Source organism: Vombatus ursinus, unplaced genomic scaffold, assembly GCF_900497805.2.
Source record: "Vombatus ursinus unplaced genomic scaffold, bare-nosed wombat genome assembly UNPS02011431.1, whole genome shotgun sequence".
Lineage (NCBI taxonomy): Eukaryota > Metazoa > Chordata > Mammalia > Diprotodontia > Vombatidae > Vombatus > Vombatus ursinus.
In genome coordinates this window covers 2,873,370-2,893,808 of record NW_020951209.1, presented here as the reverse complement: position 1 = coordinate 2,893,808, position 20,439 = coordinate 2,873,370, and the positions used below count along the sequence as shown (strand labels likewise).

Here is a 20,439-nt window from a genome sequence, read left to right as displayed (position 1 = left end):
TCCACTCCCTGACCTTTCATTCATTGTGATATGTATCTCGTGGTGCAATTCTGTTAATCATCTGCCAGTGAGGCTGCCTATTTTCCCTGAAACCTTAAAAAGTAGCTGCAGTCTCACTCAATTTTTATCTGCCTCTAAAATATACTCCCCATCCCCACTACTAGCCAAATAACATTTAGCTCCTTTAACAAGCAGATTGAGGCAATTTGTTCAGAATTTATAATAGAATATTTTTATTTTACATATTCACTTATAGAAAAATTTCTAATTCAGAATAAAGAATAATTTTCTTGGACCAGACTATAACTCTCTGCCCTAAGAACCCCCAATTAGTTTCTATTCCAGAACGAATTCATCACCAGCATTCCTGAAGTTTAAACAACACTGGATTTGGAGTTAGAGGAAGGTGGTTCTGTGGAAAGAATGATGGACATGGAGCCCCAGAATCACAGGGTCACACACTTAGAACTGGAAGGGAAATGAGAGGCCATCTAGTCTAAATCCCTTATTTTATGGATGAGAAACTGAGACTCAGAGAAGTCACACAGTGGTGGCCAAAAGGTCTGTTTGTTTGAATCTTGGTTCTGCTTTGAAAATTGCAAATTTAAATTTGTAAATCTCTGCAACCTTGGGCAAAGTCCTGGGCTTCTCTGGTCCTCAAATATTCTTATCTCTAAAATGAGGGGCCTGGGTTAGATGATTTCTAAGGTCCCTTCCAGCCCCATAATCGGATAACTCCAATATTATTAGGTCATACTTTATAATCCATTCTTTACTGTGCCATGGTACTGAAGATCTGCTTAAATGGTTACAAAAGCTCCTCCCACCCTCAATTTAACTTTCCACTCACTTGCCCTAAATTCCTTTTATACACTTAGGTTTGGTAGCAGCTAGTCACCACCTAAGCCAAACAGCTAGACCTGGGGCAGCTAGGTGGCACAGTGGATAGACCTCTGGCTTTGGAGTCAGGAGGACCTGAGTTCGAATCCGGCCTCAGACACTTGACACTTACTAGCTATGTGACCCTGGGTAAGTCACTTAACCCCAACTGCCTCACCCCCCCCCCAAAAAAGGCAAAAAAATTATGTGCCCTCCCAAAAGAGATCTACGAGCAGTAACATACCTGCTCATCCTCATACTAAAACAATGTCACTGGACCACAAGACGTAGAACTAAAAGAAAGCTTGGAGATTGTCTAGCCTGAAGCTCTCATTCCACAAATGAGAAAACTGAGGCCCAGAAAGAACCTTGCCCAAGGTCCCCTGGAGAGTAATGCAAATGGTTAGTGTAATTATCACTCATAACAAGATCTGAGCCTGGATTCAAAACCAGGCCCCTAATTTCAAATCAAGTGGTCTTTTTACAAGACCATGCCTGTTGCTGTTGTTTTTTTGCTTAGGGAAATTAATAATAATAATAATAGCTAACATTTATAAAGTGCCTACTATGTGCCACATACTATGCTAAGCGCTTTATGATTATGACCTCATCTGATCCTCACAACAACCTGGGAGGTAGGTATTACCCCCATTTTACAGATAGGGAAATCGAGGCAAAGAGAGGTGAAAAAATAGTAGCAGTAGTTAACATTTCTATAACACCTACTATGTGCCAGGTACTGAGCTAAGCACTTTACAATTATCTCATTTGATCCTTACAACAACTCTGGGAAGTAAGTGCTATTATTATCCCCCGATGATTATTCCCTAAATGAGGAAAAAGAGACAACTAGAGGTTAAATGACCTGCCCAGGGTTACACAGCTAGTAAGAATCTGAAACCAGATCTGAACTCTGGTATTCCTGATTCCAGGCCTGGTGCTCTATCCACTGTATGTTTTGTTATGCTCATACCAAAAGATGTACCTTGCCCTCTGTAGAATCCACCAGATGAAGTCAGAAGGATGCAGGGACAAAATATAAATTATAGTCAAACCTCCAAAAAATACAACTGAAAGATACATACACTCTGGTTAGTAGAGGAAATAATGCGATTTTTTTTATCCTTCTCACCTCAAATGTTTATATAAAGAATTTAATCTGGACCTACTTCTGCCCCTACCACTTCTTTTCTCCCTAAAAATTAATTTTTATTTTCAGCCTGAACTTAACAAATATCAAATTAGAATGCACATTTGCATATGCATAGCAGAACAGAAGAGACTGCATATCTATTATATAGACCTTGCCAAGACTTACCTATGTATTTATTATATTCTCCCATTAGCTTATTAAGCAGGCACTTTATTAAATGCTTTCAATGTGCCTGGCTCTGTGCTAGGTGTGAAGGTGCAAAGAAAACAGCAAAACAGCCCCTGAATTCAAGCAATTTATATTCTATGACAACATGTACATTTTGGGTACATATGAAGTGCATAGAAATCTGATACAAAGGGAGACTGGAGGGGAAAACACTAGCACCCAGGGAATCAGGAAAGGCTCCACACAGAAGGTGGTCCTCGAGCTGAGGCATGAAGGAAACAAGGGATTTAAAGAGAGGAAGGAGGGAGAGCATGCCCAGTACAGGGGATGGCCAAAGGCCCAGCAAAAGGAGATGGGAGGCATCCTTTGAGGAACAAGGAGGAGGCAGGTACAGCTGGCCCATAAAGTATATGAGGGGAGGAATGGGCAAAAAAGGCCGGAAAGGTAGGATGGGGCCAGGTTGTAAAGAGTTTTAAACACCAAAAAGGGGAATTTATATTGGATCCCAGAGGAAGAAAGTGCCACTGGAGTTTAGTGAGTGGAGGGGATGAGGGCAGGGTGACATGGTCAGATCCAAGCTTTAGGGAAATCCCTCTGGTGTCTGTATGGAGGATGGATTGCATTAGAAGCTATGTCCCTGACAACGATGCATCTTTTTTATTATACTATGTTATGGAAAGAAAAAAAAAGACATTGTTGATCTAGGCATTTGCCTTAAAATAGAAATTCTGGAGGAATCATTTAGAAAGACAGACAGACAGAAAGAGAGAAAGAAAGGAAGGAAGGAAGAAAGAAAGAGTAGAGAAAGAAAAAGAAAGAAAGAGAGAAAAAGAGAGAGACAGATACATATATATATATATATATATGGAGAGATGGAGAGATGGAGAGAGAGAGAGAGAGAGAGAAAGAGAGAGAGAGAGAGAGAGAGTCAGGCCCCAGGGACAGAGCTACTTCTAATCTAAGAAGTAATCCAGGGGCGAAGTGAACTTCCAAGGTGACAAGATTTCTATGGCATGGTAGAGAAAGTCCTATGGAGATGAGTCAGGAGTATAGTCTGTAAGCTCTTGGAAAACAGGGGACTGTTTTCTGCCATAATGTATCCATAGGGCCTGGCACAGAGGAGACACTTAATAAATGACTGTTGACAACTTGATAAATAACTAAGTAAAGGAGACTGAGGAGCATTCAGACAAGTAGTTTCCAGAAGAACCAAGAGAGAACAGTGTCCAGAAGGAGAGGACAGCCAACAGTGTTAAATGCTCCAGAAAGGTCAAGAAGGACTAGGATTGAGAGGCCATTATAAATGGCCCGGAAGATGTCAATCAATCAATACCACCAGAGCCTGCTCCAGCCCAACCAGAGGCAAGGCCCCCTGAGGCACACAAACTGCCTTCTGATGTGCTTCCAGAGGTCCCTGGGGGCATATCATCATGGCTTTGCTCCTACTTGCTGCAAGGATGGAACCCAGAACATGTCACCACCCGCCTTTACTAGCAACAGATGACTTCTTGAGAACTCAAGGCCTCCCTTGAACAAGGTCGTTACAATTCCAAGGAGGGCCACGAGAGATGACCATGAAGCGTGTATTCACCTGCCTTCCTCAGCAGACCTTTCCTCTCCCCTCCACCTCAGCTATACATAGAGCTTTTGCCATCATTTACAAATGGCCCACTTGCATGATCAAGAACTCTGAAATTCCTTTACCTGATCACAATCTGCTACCACTCCATCTGTCCCCATGTCTCAATCCTCTAAACCTACTCAGCACCTTCTCTGTAGCCTATGATGCCCCCCAGATCTTAGTGTTTTCCTAAGCCATCACTTTGGCTCTGGTTATCTTCTTCTCCCTTTCCAATCTTAGCCTAAGTGAACCAGTTCAACTCTTTATCCTTTTTTGTACTGGGGGGTGTGGCGGGAAGTTTGGGTATAGGTTGTGGAAGGTTTTTAAAATCAAGACTCCTCCCTCCCAACCCCATTCTTCTCTTTCCTTTTGTGTTTTTTCTTCCGCCATTAGCATATAAACCAATTGAGACCAGGGACTGTCTTTCTTTTTGCACATTTTTATCCACATAGTAGGTATTCAATAAATATCTATTGATGGATTAGACAGGAGAGAAACAGGATGAAGGGAGACCAGTTAGGAGGTTTTTGTAGTAGTTCAAACCAGGTGATGCAGGCCTGAAATAGGGTGGTTTAGGTGCGAGTAACGAGAAAGGGATAGATGTGACAAATATGGAAGCGACAGAATCTATGAGACTTGGCAATTGAGAACATGTCTTAGGTTAGATACCTGTACAACTGGAAAGGTGGTGGTGCCTTTGTGAGAAACAGTAAAGTTGGGGAGGGGTGTGTAGAGAGAAGCAAAAATATAACAAGTTCAATTCTAGATATATTGAGTTTCAGATGTCTGTGGGATATCCAGGAGTAGATATACGATGAGAGATGGGATATTCCAGATACAGATATCTGGAAGTTATCTGTATAGAGATTCTGCTTGTCAGACAATAGAACAGAAATGTGACAGAAAAAGCCAGTTAGGAGAGTATCCAGATTAATCAGCCGCCCACAAGACATTTAATATGGGTCTACTATCTACCAGTCACCATACTAAGTAATATAATACAAAACCAAAGGTGAACCAGTCCCTAACCTCAAGGAATTTACACTCTAATAGGAGAAGCAACATGTACATATATATGGAGATAGAAAATGCATAAAATAAAAACAAAGTAATTTGGGGAGGAGGCACTGGCATTGGTGGGGGGGGCAAGAATTAGAAAAATCTCAAATGGGAGGAGGTTCTGAAGGAAACTAGGGATGATTCTAAGAGGCAGAGATGAAGATGAAGGCATATAATATACTGAGACAGGAGATGAAATGCATTGTATGAAGAAGAATCAAAAGGCCTGTCTTAGTGGACAGGCCTTAAGCACAAGAAGAGTAATGTCTAATAAGCCTGGAAAGGTGGGATGGGGTAAGGTTTTGAAACTTTAAAAGACAAACAGGAATTGGCATTTAATCCTAGAGGTAACAGCAAACCACTGGAATTCATTAAATAAGGGAATTATATAGTCAGATCCATACTTCTGGAATTATACAATGGCATTATTATAAAACAGAAATGCCTTAACCTACAAATAAAAACTACTGCAAAAATATGAAACAGTTATTTGAGCCCCTACTATGTGTAAGACACTGTATCAGGTGTCCCAGGGCATACAAAGATGTTTGAAACAAGGTTCCTGGCCTCAAGGAGTTTACGATTTCATCAAGGAAATGATAGAAACAAATTACAGATAAACAATGAGGTAAGATTTAGATAATACTTCAGGAAAACAATGTACAGGATGTTACAAGTTGGTACGTGAATATTTACCAAATAATTTAGATATGCAATAATGGCTATAAAAAGTTCAGAGAGCACTGGTCAGGTAAGTTTTGATGGAAGAGGTAGGATATGGACTTTCAGGATGGTCAAGATTTAGAGACAGTGAAGGTATTCATCCATGAGATGGAAGTGAGGTCATCCCTGGTATTAAATGGTAAGAACAAAAGCAAAGATACAGTTAAATCCCAGTCCGGATGGAGTGGATGATTAAGTAAAGGAGTAATAGGAGTTAAGACTGTAATGTAGGTTGGTACATGTTTTACCTGGTGGGCAAAGTTTCTTTTCTGCTACTCTTGGGCTGCTCAAGCAGTATCAAATTCTTTTGGAACACAGCCACCCTTGGCAGGGTGCTGGGGAAGTGTTATTCTCTCCTAGTCAGTATTACAACTTTTCCAGCAATACAGCAGTCCCAAGCCTGGGGCCTGCGGATTTCAAGGTCTGTTCCTTGCTGGGCACTGAAAAGCAATAAGGATTAACCCACTCAGCTCTTCACACAGCAGGATTCTGCTATCTCCAACCAGCTCCCAGCAACATAGCTCCCAGCAAACAGCTCCCTTCTTGTGCCCCGTTTTTTAAGAAGAGCAACACAGTTTGAGAGAAAAATTACCGCTCCTTCAAGCTATAGATGGTGACAAATAGCAATGTGGCCTTTCTTCAGAGAATCAGCTTGAAGCAAAGCAATGCATCTACTCCACTCAGCATATCTCCCAACCAAATCAGCCAGAGACCTTTTGTGTCTCCACTCAGATGTCTCAGCTTGAAGCAAATGCTACTCTATCTTACTGTAATCTGTCTTCTGGTGTCTTGGTTTCCACTGCCTTCTGTCTCTGGGGTCCTCTGATTCCTGCTTTGGTTGCTGACTCCTAATGCCTCATCTGGGCAAGTAACACAGTTTGAAAAACTCAAATCTACAATTTTATTAAGTACGGAACAGACAGATAATACACAAATTTTCTCACAGTCCACAAAAAAGTCCTTTGACTTATAGTTTCCCTACTATATCCTTCAAAACTCTGAAATCATATGGAAAGGAACCGATGGATTAATTCAATTCCAAGTGCCTACTGTGTGTCTGGTGCTGTGATAAACATTGAGGATACAAAAAGAGGCAAAAGACTGTCCCCGCCCTCAAGTAGCTTACAATCTCTAATGGGGAGAGAAAACAAGCTATAATAGAAAATATAATAGAAATAACATAATATAATAGGAAAAATAGGAAATAATGAAAAAAAGCACTTGAATTAAGAGGGGTGAGGGAAGGCTTCCTGTTGCAGGTGGGATTTTAGTTGGGACTTAAAGGAAACCAAAGGGGTCAATAGTTCACACAGACTGTTCCAGGCATGTGGGACCACCAGAGAAAATGCCTAAAGCTGAGAGATGGAAGATGACTTGTTTGTGAAACAGCCAGGAGGCCAGTGTTACTAGACTGAAGGGTATATGTTGAGGAGTGAAGTGTAAGAAGACTGGAAAAATAGGAGGGAGCTACGTTATGAAGAGCTTTGAAGGCCTAACAGCATTTTGTATTAGATGACTGTTTTAAGAGAATATATTGTGTGAGAAAGTTTGTTTCGGTATTTGGTGGACAACTAGGTAATGTAGCGGATAGAGTGCCTGCACTCTGGAGTCAGGAACACTTGTCTTCCTGAGTTCAAATTCAGCCTAGACATTAGCTGTGTGACTCTGGGCAAGTCATTTATCCTGTTTGCCTCAGTTTCCTCATCTGTAAAATTAGCTGGAGAAGGAATGGCAAAGCACTCCAGTATCTTTGTCAAGAAAATCCTAAATGGGGTCATGAAGAGTTGGATGTGACTGAAAATGACTGAACAACAACAAAATTTCTTATGGAAAGTTTTTAATGTAAAAATCAAAAATAAAAACAAAAGCAAAGAAGACTTTAAAAATGATGGCTTAAATACTGGATCATCTCCAACCACCTTGCTATTTCCTCTAACTATTGATGTGGATATTTTTTTTGTTTTGTTTTGTTTTAGTCAATTGGGGTTAAGTGACTTGCCCAGGGTCACACAGCTAGTAAATGTCAAGTGTCTGGTCTGAGGCCAGATTTGAACTCAGATACTCCTGACTTTAGGGCCCGTGCTCTATCCACTGCACCACCTAGCTGCCCCAGATGTGGATATTTTTTCCACGATGATCCATTTCCCTTTCTACCCAAATGAGATAGTGTCAACTTGAACACTTGTTCTTCTGCTCCAATTCCTTAGCATGTGATCTAATTGGCTCAATCTTGGCACATGAACAGACTGTCCACAATTACCACACAGACCTTTCACAGCATGCCTTCCCATTTACCCCACTTCTCTGTTTGATGGAAAGGTGTGTTTAGTCGTTTTTCAGTTGTATCCAACTCTCCATGACCTCATTTGGGGTTTTCTTGGCAAAGATACTGGAGTGGTTTGCCATTTCCTTCTCCAGCTCATTTTACAGATGAGGAAACTGAGGCAAACAGGGTTAAGTGACTCGCCCACAGTCACACAGCTAGTAAGTGTCTGAAATGAGATTTGAACTCATGAAGATGAATCTTCCCAATTCTACACCCAGTTGAAGGAAAAAAGGGGTTGTCTTTGACTGGTCAGAGGCACGGCCAGCTAAAGACACTCCAAGTTTCTGTCTGTTGAAGGAAAAAAGGGGTTGTCTTTGACCGGTCAGAGGCACGGCCAGCTAAAGACGCTCCAAGTTTCTGTCTGTTTATGGATGTTGCAACTGCTCCCAAAGAGGACAGGGATGCTAGTTATTAACAGATGCTAAGATGGAGATATTGTAAATAAATAAATTTGTGTTCAAATCGACTCAGTGTGTTCAGGACTCAGGGAACCTCTGAAAGTGTTTTCTCTACGAAGAGGTAGCTTAATTAGCTGTTAAATCAGTCACAGATACGTGTAAAAAGATTTCAGATAAAAACCAGAGTACATTTAGGATAATGTCTGAGTCTGCTCACTTCAAGTAATGATTCCTACAAATTGGGTACCAGGAGATGCCACAGAAGGTTTCGCACGTGAAACAGAAAACCACCATATGCAGCATAATATTGAATGTTAGCTAGTTTTAACCACGTCCACCAAAAAACGCCCCTCAATCTTCAATGACTAATCCCTTATTATGTTAGAAAGTTCTTCTGGCAATACAGTGGTCCTCTGCACCCGAGTGGTCTAATGCCTCACCATCAGTGGAAAAAGGATCTGGATACTGTAATCATTTCTCAGCTGATACAGAAACAAGATGAGATCATAGCATAAGCAACAGGCATGAGCAAAGTCCCAAGGAGAAAACAAAATGAAACAAAACTTTTCTCTCTGTGCCAATACGGAAGGGACAGAGAACTCTCACTGAATATGATAAAATAAAAAAGTTGTTTTTCAGAGAACTTGAGAACAGAGAAGTTATTCAAGCCTACTTGCTATCAATTTAACAGTTTTTACACAAATGTTTATGATTAATCCTCCTCCTTTGAAAACTGAAGACTCAAATATTTAGCAATCAAATAACAGCACTGGCTTTAAATTCTCACTTTCTAACAGGATAGGGAATGGGATTAAACCTGTGATTTCACTAATACAGGGTGATCCCATGTAAGAAAACTGCCACCACTAAACCAAGTTAGTACCTTTTCTGTGACTTTTCTGTGTTTTAGAAAGTGGTCTAGAAAGAAAGAACTATGGAGTTTGAATGCAGATTGAAGCATACTATTTGCTATTTTTTTTTCCTCTGTTGTGTTTTCTTTCCTCTTTCTGGTGGTTCCTCCTATTGGTTCTAATTCTTACTTACAACATCACTAATGTGAAAATATGTTTAATAGGAATGTATATGTATAGCCTACATCAAATTGTGCACTGTCCTGGGGAGGGTGGTGGGGAGTAAGGGGGAAAAAATTTAAAACTCAAAAGCTTATGGAAGTGATTGTTGATAATTCAAAATAAATTAATTTTAAAAAAAAAAGAAAAAAAGTGGCCTAGAGTAATCACAGGTGAAGAGATGTGCCCAGGGTCACACAGTCAATATTGTGTCAGACATGCAACGTGAACCCAGGTCTTTCTGCCTCCAAGGCTAGCTCTTTATCCAATTTGCCACTGATGCCTCTAAAGAAGCAAAATAAAAGGTTTAAAACTAAGATTCTTCCAACAATTGTATTAAATCAAATACATACTACAACACTTTCATGGATGAGGCAGTTAGGTGGTACAGTGGATAGAATGCTGGACTTGGAATCAGAAAGATCTGAGTTCAAATCCTCCCTCAAATACTTACTAGTTATGTAACCCTGGATGTATGTAACTTAGTCTCTTTCAGCCTCAGTTTCCTCATCTGTAAAACAGGGATAATAACCACAAGGTCTCACAGGGTTGTCAAGGATCAAGTAAGATTAACAAATGAAAACCATTTTGCAAGGCTTAAGCCCTAAACAAATGCTACGTATTATTAGCACCAATGTGAGCAACCTCCTTCCTCCCAAAAAATGTTGATCATAATCCATCCCTCTTTCTATTTCAAGCTCCTCTTACCTATGTCCTCCCACACATCCTCCACTGAGGACCTACCCAATCCAGCCTTTCTTTTATCCTTTATCTTTCTTATCCTTCTGTGGGTACCAAGGCAGGTCTCAGGCTATTCTTCATCTGTTAATCCTGCTCTATCTCTCCACAACTGACCCACCATCATTTCTAATCATATATGTCTTGGATGGTATTTTTTATGTCATTTTTGTTTGCAAGTTGTCACTAAAAACACACTAAAGCCTGTTTATACCCCCCATATGTTTCTCCATTGCCTTTGGTAACAACAAACAAGATCCAAAATAGGAAACATGTATATTCTAAAAATGGGTAGCTAGGTGGCGCCATAGTGCACAGAGCACCGGGCTTAGAGTCAGGAAGACTCATCTTCCTGAGTTCAAACCTAGCCTCAGACACTTATTAGCTGTGTGACCCTGAGCAAGTCACTTAGCCCTGTTTGCCTCAGTTTACTCATCTATAAAATGAGCTGGAGAAGCATATGGTAAACCACTTCAGTATCTTTACTGATACTGATAAGAAAACCCCAAGTAGGGTCACAGAGAGTGGGACGCAACTGAAAAATAAACTTGACTGAACCACAATGAAAAACAACAGGACTCTTACTCATTAGTCAGTGCTTCACAGGATACAGCCTAATCACTGCTGCAGCCACAAGGTAATCTGGAGGACAGGGAATGAGTAGGTTCTGGGCAGGGAAGATTTTCCCAGTGGCCTGGAATAGCTGCTGCTATGACAGCCTGGTTAGGAGTTGGATTATAAGTGCCCTCAGGGTCCAAAACACACCCACTGGAGTCCACAGTACTGATTTTGGAGATTGTCTAGACTATATAAATATTTGTATTTGTATTTGTATTTATATAAATATTTGTATTTATATTTATATAAATCTGAATAGACCAACCAACTTGGACAATTTCTACAGATGGCCAGGCAATATGCTGGCCTCAGAATAGTATAGCAAGTTAAAGTTTGCAAAGCACTTTGTAAGTTAATTAATGTGAATAATAAGAAAATGTGTAGCTTGCACCTGGTGCAGTTCTTCTTTATAACCATCCCAAGCTGCTTCCAGAAACAAGAAAAATATCTCTGAAACACCAACATTCTTCTGGTTGGTGTCCTGGTTCTAAACGGTCGTGAATTATGAAATACTTCAAAAACTATAATGGTTAACATTTATATGCCACTTTGCAGAGTGATATATAATAGTAAAGTGATATATAATAGTGGTATATAAGTGATATATATACATACACACACACACACATATACACACACACACACATACATATATGTATATCTATCTATATCACCTCATTTGATCCTCACAATAAGCCTGTGAGGTAGGTACTATTTTCCAGATGATTAAACTGAGACAGAGAGAGGTTACGTGACTGCCCACATTCACATAGCTAGTAAGTTGTTGAGATAAGATTCAAACTCAGGTCTTTTGGGCTCCACCTCCAGCCCTCTATCTACCATATCACCTAGGAGCCTCAGTCTCCAAAGAATCAAAATTCCAGATGAATCAACTGTGTGATCACATGTGCAACAAGGAATGAGCTTAATACATCAGGCCTGTCATCAAAACTCTGGGTTGTTGGTCTCTGGGTATCTTACAATTCTCTACGTGAGTATCAGTAAAACAGCTGTGGTTATGATGTCTGTGAAGGTGATAGCTCTCCTACATAAAGGTGTAGAAATTTGTTTTGGAGGTAGGTAAAAGGAGAGTCTTAAATAAGTCCTCCTTCCCAAAGAAGTCCCTTCCATGAAATATGGAGAGTAGTTAGTGGTTCACAGGCTCACAGACTGAGAGTGGGAAAGGACCTGAAAGTTTATCTAGCCTAAACCCAGTCCAGTCCAGTCCATTATAGATGAGGAAATTGGGTCTCAGAGAACTTAAGTGACTTATCCAAGGTCACACCATAGTAAATGGCCAAGCTTAATAAGAATCAGCCTGTAAAATAAAGTGACAAAGTCATTTCCTAAAATTATATAGGGGAAACACACACACACACACACACACACACACACACACACACACACACACACCAGCCCATACAATAAAGTGAAAATCAGTCTCCAACATTATATAGGGGAAACAGATACACAGACATACAACACACACAGACATACAGACACACACTCCTTCTGGATCCATTCCCTTCTACAAGTGTTAAAGTGACCTTGGATCTATTCTCAACTACAAATATATAAAACATTTTCTGATTCTTAGTCTGTTCTTGGTCCTGTACAGAGTGGGAAACCATCAGTGAGGTATTATAATATGGAGCAGCTGGGGGGGAGTCCCAGGACATAAGGTAGAAGAAGTAAATTCATGAGTATAGGAACACTGCTTGGAGCAGTGGCTGCATTGATCATGTGTTCCAATACACAGCTGATGAGCCAAAAAGAACCCATTTGGGAGAATGACAATATTCAGTACACATAAAGCAATCATATTGATTTAAAGTGTACCTCAAAGCCATAAGTAAATTGCTTTGAAAATAGCTTCTTTTTATTTATATCTTCTGTTTTTATCACGTTGATTTCTGGATATATCACACACATATCCTACCCATCGAACCACCTCTTGTAACAAAGGTTTTTAAAAAGCAGCTCACCATCAACAATTAATACATCAACCATGCCTGACAGGATCATACCCATATATAGTCCTGACCTCTGCAAAAAAGGGAGAAAGGTACATTTTCTCAATTTTTCTCCAGGTCCAAACTTAGTCATTACAATTAAATAACTTTTTTTTTTTTAACAGAACATCTATGACTAAAATGAGCTTTTCCACAGCTTGCAGAACTACTATAGGTGTGCACATCCCTCACGGAAGACTTGGTATCTTCTTACCTGCAAGTAAGTGCACAGAGGTGAAGCTCTTCTCCAGTTTACCCAGGAGCACAGTCAGAAAAGAGTCTGAAGCTAGAGAGGCGACATCTTGAGAGCTCTGATCATACACCACCACCTTTGAATTGCAATCAATGTCAACCTGAAATGCAAATAAGTGGGATATTTGGAAGAACAAAATGAGAGATCACCTCAATTGCTGGCAATTATTATCCTAATGCAGCTATATAGGCAAGTAGGTGTTGCAATGGATAGAGCTCCAGAGTTAGGAAGACCTGAGTTCAAAACTGGCCTCAGACACTCAGTAGCTGTGTAACCCTGGGCAAGTCACCCTCTCTTTGCTTCAGTTTCCTCATCTGTAAAATGGGTATACTAACAGCACCTAGCTTCCATGGTTGTTATGAAGATGAAATGAAATAACTGTAAAGCGCTTAGCACAGTGCATGGCACATAGTAGGCCCTATGTAAATGTCAGCCCAGGGAGGGGAACCTGCGGCCTCCCTTGACTGAGTCAAAAGAGCCGTACTTGAGGACTTAGAGGGCCACATGTGGCCTGGAGGCTGCAGGTTCCCTACCCCTGTCTTGGCCATAATTATTATTATTATTATTATTCTTACTGTTTGCATCTGTAGTCCATATTCAGTTTAATCTCTCTCTCTCTCTTTTTTTTTTTTAGGCAATTGGGGTTAAGTGACTTGCCTAGAGTCACACAGCTAGTAAGTGTTAAGTGTTTCGTCTGAGGCCGGATTTGAACTCAGGTCCTCGTGACTTCAGGGTCGGTGCTCTATCCACTGAGCCACCTAGCTACCCCTCAGTTTAATCTCTTTCATGGTAGTTGATGTCTCTCATTTTCTGTTTGTAGTTAAAACAAAAAGGTGATGTGGCTAAATAACTAGATAGAGAATCTCACAAATATTCATTCTACGTATAAAGACGAATTTAGAGGGAAAAATAATGATGCCATTTCCATTTGAAATCATCTGACCTTGACAATTATAAATCTCCTTGTAAAACTACCATAGAGAGAAACCAAAGTCAGAAAATAAAACATACAGAAAACTGACACACCACGGACCCTGAACTACTAAAGCATATTTTTTAAAAAAATATTTCCTACAATAGAAGAAACCAGTTTTTGGCAGGAAATTATTTTGTAAAATATTTCAAGAAATTTTTTAAACTTGATTTAATGAAAAATGTTTATGAGAAAAAAAAGAATGAACTTTTAATCATAAGACTGGAATGGGGCAAAGTTTTACGTTTCTCTATAAAATCGGTATTATTTATCCTTCTAAAATGCATACTATTTCACTTTTTTCCCCACAGTACTTTGAAAAATGGTGTTTAGGGAGGCCACATAGGAGAGAAGAAAGCATGCTGGGTCTGAATCCAAGCCCTGCCACTTACTACTTGTGTGACCTTGGGCAAGTCATTTAAGTTTCCTGGGTCTCAGTTTCCTTATTTTGTAAATTGCAGGGTAGGGGTGGATTAGATGACTCCTATGGGTGTCTTTCAGCTCCAAGTTTATTTGCCTATGAACCTCTGGGTTCATTTGTAAAATACAGAGAATGATGTTTAAATTAAATGAATAAAAGTTCCTCAAAGGGCATATTGGTGGGGAACAAATTAAAAAAACCAATTTATTTTTAAAAATGTAAACTTGTGTTTAATTGAGAAATATTCTTGACTCTAACAATAACGCGATACAAATGGTAAGCACTTGATGTACCAAAGTTAAAAAGGATTTTCAGCTTTCACAAATTTACTTCCTCCAGCTGGAAGGAGAAATGTTTTAGTTCAAATTATTCCTCATTCAATGTATTCATTTACAAGAAAAAGAGAGAGAAGTTACCTTATGTTTTGCAGAGTGCTGGATCAGCTCTGTAATGAACACTTTGTCCTGTTGCAGTCTTCGCTTCATAAGCTTGGAGCAGTTGATATTAATGGCTTCCAAAATGTGGGATGTATTGTATTCCACAAAGGGCCGGCTATCAATTAGGAGTACTTTCTCTGTTCCACTTTCGAGCAGAGCCACCAACCTCTCAGTAGCAATTTGAGCCCCAGTCATCTCATCAGCCATGTCAACAATAAGTCCTCTTTTATTACCTCCTTTTTTAAAATTGGCAACGATGATGTAATGGTTGTGTACTCAAAGGCTTAGCCACTCCATTGTACCCAAGATGTATGAGGTCAGCCTGGTAGCGACTGGCAAAATGAAATTTAAACCCATTTGCAGCAAGAGTCCTTCAAGTGAATGTCTCTTTCTCTTTCCTGTGGGTTCGCTGTTACAAAAAGCTCATTCCACAAAGCGGCCCCTCACATTAGATTCATAAAGAAATGACTGGAGTAACCATTTCACAATTCCAACAAAAGATGCTTTAGGGCTGCTCCTGCATTACATCATCTTTTACCTTGGCACCCTCTCACCAAGAACTTTACAATAGATTGAGAGCCTGTATGAAGAGCAAAAACATGGGAGACAGAAAAAGACAAAGACAGAAGGAACATTAAATTACTCGGTCTGGGAAATTAATAATATTTACATAATTACATTTGGCATTTGTTTTATTTCAACAAAAAGAAAGCAATGGGCTTACCCCCAGAGAAAGCTCAGGTGGTAGCGGCAGATTCATGCCTAATTCAAGATGTAAAATGGCACTGTGGGCCAACAAAGGTGTCTCCATGAATGTACGACCTCATGAGGAGGGCTACTAAGTTACTCTGGAAAGGGAAATTACTAACTCCATCACATTTGCTTACTACTTGGCAATTTCCCAAAGAATGACTGTTCAATTCCAGGGTAGAGAACCCTCTAGGGCAGGAATAGGAAATAGAGAGACAGGCAAACAGATAGAGACAGGGAAAGTCAGAGACAGAGACAGAAAGACAGAAACAGAGAGAGACAGAGACAGAGAAAGACAGGCAAAAAGAGACAGATGTGCAGAGAGAGAGAGGCAGGTAAGCAAAGATGAGAACTCAGGATTTTAAATTACTTTTGCCGTTTAGCTATTAGGAGGGTTGGGCAGCTAGGTGGCACAGTGGATAGAGTGCCCAGTCTGGAGTCACTGACTTCAAATCTGGTCTCAGACACTTAATAGTTGTGTGACCCTGAGCAAGTCACTTAACTCTGTTTGCCTCAGTTTCCTCATCTATAAAATGAGCTGTAGAAGGAAATGGTAAACCACTCTAATATCTTTTGCCAAGAAAACTCCAAGTGGGGTTATAAAAAGTTGGACAGGACTGAAGAATGACTTTGATTCAATGAAAGGGTCCTTATTTCCTCACTTTAAAATTTGGATGATGCCTACCCTCTCTACCTCATGTGGTTATTGAGAAAATTAAATGGAATAACAAACAAAAGTTTGCAAATAACTTAATGTATATTATTATTTTATCCTCAAACCAGTTCTGTGAAGTAGGTCTAATATTATCCCCATTTTACAGATGCAGGAACTGAGCTTAAGATAAACTAAGTGACTGACACAGGAGTACACAGCAAGTCCTTTCTGAAGCAAGAGTCAAACTCAGGTCTTCCTGAGTTCCAATTCCAGCGATCTCTCCATTCCAGCCACCAAGTCAGGTGGCTGGAAGGTTGCTTCACAACCCTCCCTAGCTTTTTTCTAAATTTCGGTTCTACTTATATGTGTGGAGGCTTTATAAATTTTAAAGTACTATATAAGTGTAAGCTCATTTTTGCCACAATGCATCAGCCCCAATACGAGAGACAAAGAACTACTATACTTCACCCAGAGGAAAAGGGGGACCTAACATTTCTAAAATAGGATCTTGTAAGAAAATATGAGCAAAGCAGGAGGAGGGTCATTGGAGACAAGGGTCTCATTCTGACACATAATAATAAAGTGTAATATTTACACAGCACTGCAGGTTGGCAAAGCATTTTACATATATCATCCATTCCATTCTCACAATAACTCTGGGAGTTGGGTGTTATTATTATCCCCATTATACAAATAAGGATACTGAGGTTGAGAAAGGCCACCTGATTTCCCCCAGGGTTTTACATTTATCCAGTGTCATAAGTTAAGATTCAAATTCAGGTCTTTCTGAATCCAAATCCAGCACTGTTGTCCCAATGTGAAACGTTAATGTTAAATATGTTAGCTGTGTGACCAAGGAGAAATCATGTAACCTGTCAGCACATCTAACACAATAAACTAACAAAAGAGTAAGGTTGATATGCCCTGGTGGATGGCGTTTCCACACCTAGTGTTTCCCACACCGAGGAAATCACAGGTCCAGACTCATCTCAAAAAGCGGAAAATCTTTTTAAGATGTTCAAACTGAACACTGGTATGAAAACCGGCATGTCTGTAGTGTCCACGACATCTGAATGCGGAGCTTTTCTCAGATAGAGCTTAAAGAACAATTCATTACTGATGTGTTTCTGGACTTCTCAGATACTAAACCTGTGTTATCTTGTGTTTTTAGAATCTCAGTGGAGCAGTAAGGGAAAGATGGTCAAATGGCGGGCAAAACAGTTGCTTCCTATCCAGTCAATCAAAACGTATTAAGTTCCAACAGTGGTTATAATGCTGTACTAGGCCTTGGGTGCAATAACTGAGGCTAGCATCTTCTCACTCACAAACCAAGGCTCTTTCTTAATGGATATGTTATTCCCTAAGTAACTTAACTGGCAAGGAAACCAGACTGAATATATCCCACACAACTAGATGGTGAAATGGATTAAACACTGGATTTAAAGTCTGGAAAACCTGAGTTCAAATTTCATCTCAGATACTTACTAGCTGTGTGACCCTCGGCAAGTCACTTAACCTCTCTTTGCCTCAGTTTCCCCATCTTTAAGTGGGAATAATAACTAACCGCTACCTCCCAGGGTTATCGTAAGGATAAAATGAGATATCTGTGAAGCGTTTTACAAACCTTAAGGCACTAAATAAATGCTGCTTCTGCTGCTGTGGCTGATGGTGATAATTAGTCCACTAGCATCCGGATGGCAAAAAAAGGAAGAATTAGAGAACAAAAAGAAGTTGGTGCTTTTCCCATAGTCTAAAATGACTGATGCTGAGAATCAGGACAGGTCAATGTCTTCCTTTGGGTTAGCAGACTGAGGAAATACAAGGCGGAAGAAGAAAGTCAATCTATAAAAGGGGAATTATAAAAACGTCAAATCCACCTGGTTTTGGCTAAATTCACAGACGGGGTGGGGGGGCCAAGGAAGGCAGGGAAAACAGACAATAGAGAAGGAAAGAGGAGACTAAACATAATTCCTATCCAGCACTTAGTACAATGCCTGGCACATAGCAGGCACTTAATAAATGCTTATTGACTGATTCCTAATAATTGATTATTAGTAATAACTAAATGATTTTTAAATTTTAAATTTTAAAATGTTTAGGCATTGATTTGGTAATAAAAGAAACATAAAGAGCCAGATTCCCAGTCATTTTTAAAATAATTGTATTTATTTATTTATTTGGTGAGGTAATTGGGCAAACTTGACCAGAGTCACACAGCTAGTAAGTGTTATGTGTCTGAGGCCACATTTGAACTCAGGTCCTCCTGACTCCAGCGCCGGTGCTTTATCCACTGTGCCACCTAGTTGCCCCTAGATAAATGTATTTTGTGACCAGTTCAACATTAAGACCTGATTGTTGTAGTTATTTCAGTCATGTACAACTCTCCATGACCCCATTTGGGGTTTTCTTTGGCAAAGATACCGGAGTGGTTTGCTATTTCCTTCTCCAGCTCATGTTACAGATGAAGAAACTGAAGCAAACAGAGTTAAGTGACTTGGCCAGCGTCACACAGCTAGTAAGTGTTATGTGTCTGAGGTCAGATTTGAATTCAGGTCTTTCTGATTCCAGGCTTGGCACTCTATCCACTCTATCCACTGTGCCACCTAGCTGCCAAGAACTGATTAAGATCACCCTAAGAAGCTCATGACTATGACTTAAGAAGCTCAGCTGCAGCATTTGTGAAGACATAAAGGTACTGAAATGTACACAAGTGGAGAGTTCCCATCCAGACAAAATCACAGATGCTTAAATGATAGAATTATTAACATTGTAAGATTTAAGAGGCAGCATCGCACAATGATAGAGATCAATGGCTCTCGGGACCCCTTTACACTCTGAAAAATTACTGAGCCCCCACAAAGAGCTTTCATTTCTATGGGTTATATCTGTCAATATTTACCATATTAGCAAAACATCTCTGCATTATTATGAAAATAGTTTTGACCTTGTAGAGCCCCTGAAAAGGTCTCAGACCACACTTTGAGAACCACTGGGAGGGAGGATTGAACTTGGAGTCTGGAAGCCCTGGGTTCACGTCCCACTTCTGATACTAGCTGTGACCAACAGAAAATCATATCACATCTTAGGGCCTCAGGCAATTCTCTGGCTTAGATACAACTGGGGGATCTCCATGGGGTGAAGTGGGGAAAGAACAAAGAAGGAAGGAAGGAGGGAGAGTGGGATTTATTAAGCATCTACAACGTGCCACTGTGCTAAGTGATTTACAAATATTGTCTCATTTGATTCTCACCCCAACCCTGGGAGGTAGGTGCTATTATATTACCTTCATTTTACATACAAGAAAACTGAAGCATGCAGAGGTTGTGACTTACTTGCCCACAGTCACATGGGTAATGTGTCAAAGGCAGGATTTGAACTCAGATCTTCCTCAATCTGAGGCCCATACTCTCTGTATACTATTCGAGTTCCAAAATTAATGAAATTATAGGTGCTTCATATATCATCAGATTTATGAGAAAACTATCATTTTCTCCTTTAAATGTGAAATTGTAAAATGTTTACTATCCTATAAAGTGTGACTTTTGTATCTGGGGTCACTTATACCCTCCCCCTGTTCCACAGAAAACCACCTGTAATTTTATTTATAAAGTTCATGAGACAGTATGATTTGATTTTTTACTGAAATTCACTTTAAAGTAAACTTGTAGTAATGAATCTATTCCATCAAGCAAAGTACATATGTATTCATAGGTGATGTGTGTTTAAAAAAAAAAAGACTGATTTATTTGCATAGTGAAGGTAGTGTTTTGCATTTGTATAAGATATCACTCCATAAAATACTACAGCAGAAAAAATCAGTCTTTACTATAAGAATGCGAGTACATTACTTAAACCTCAAGAAAAAACTTAACATTGCCTGTATTTTTAAAGTAAATTTCATTATTTCAGAAAAAAACGAAAGCCAAGTCAAAATTCTGAATTTCTAACAATACACATTATGCAACTGTCCTAGGTCAAGTTATTAAAAAAACAACAAAAACAAATATTAAAGTGTGTGGTGACTCAGAATGAGGTAAAACATATTCTGAAAACATCTCCACTTGGAGATAATGCTATTATCATTGTCATTGATAGTAAGAAGAAAAACCAGTTTTCTCATCTTAGCACCTGAAGTGTCTGTGTGTGTGTGTGTGTGTGTGTGTGTGTGTGTGTGTGTGTGTGTGT

General features: G+C 39.7%; 1 protein-coding gene across 6 annotated transcripts in view; it reads right to left on the bottom strand.

Moving 5' to 3' along the window:
- DUSP16 (dual specificity phosphatase 16) overlaps positions 1–20,439 on the bottom strand; it is a 100,817-nt gene that overhangs the window by 31,154 nt on the left and 49,224 nt on the right. For 4 of the 6 annotated variants that reach the window (XM_027856446.1, XM_027856445.1, XM_027856448.1 and 1 more), the window contains 2 exons: positions 14,829–15,429; positions 12,980–13,118 (listed from right to left, as the gene is read on the bottom strand). In XM_027856446.1, coding sequence (XP_027712247.1) covers positions 12,980–13,118; positions 14,829–15,056 — 367 coding nt within the window. In that variant the 5' untranslated portion in view covers positions 15,057–15,429. Of the gene's footprint in view, positions 1–12,979; positions 13,119–14,828; positions 15,430–15,573; positions 15,645–17,878; positions 17,898–20,439 lie in introns of those variants that run through there. The other 2 variants (XM_027856450.1, XM_027856449.1) reach the window with 2 other exon arrangements.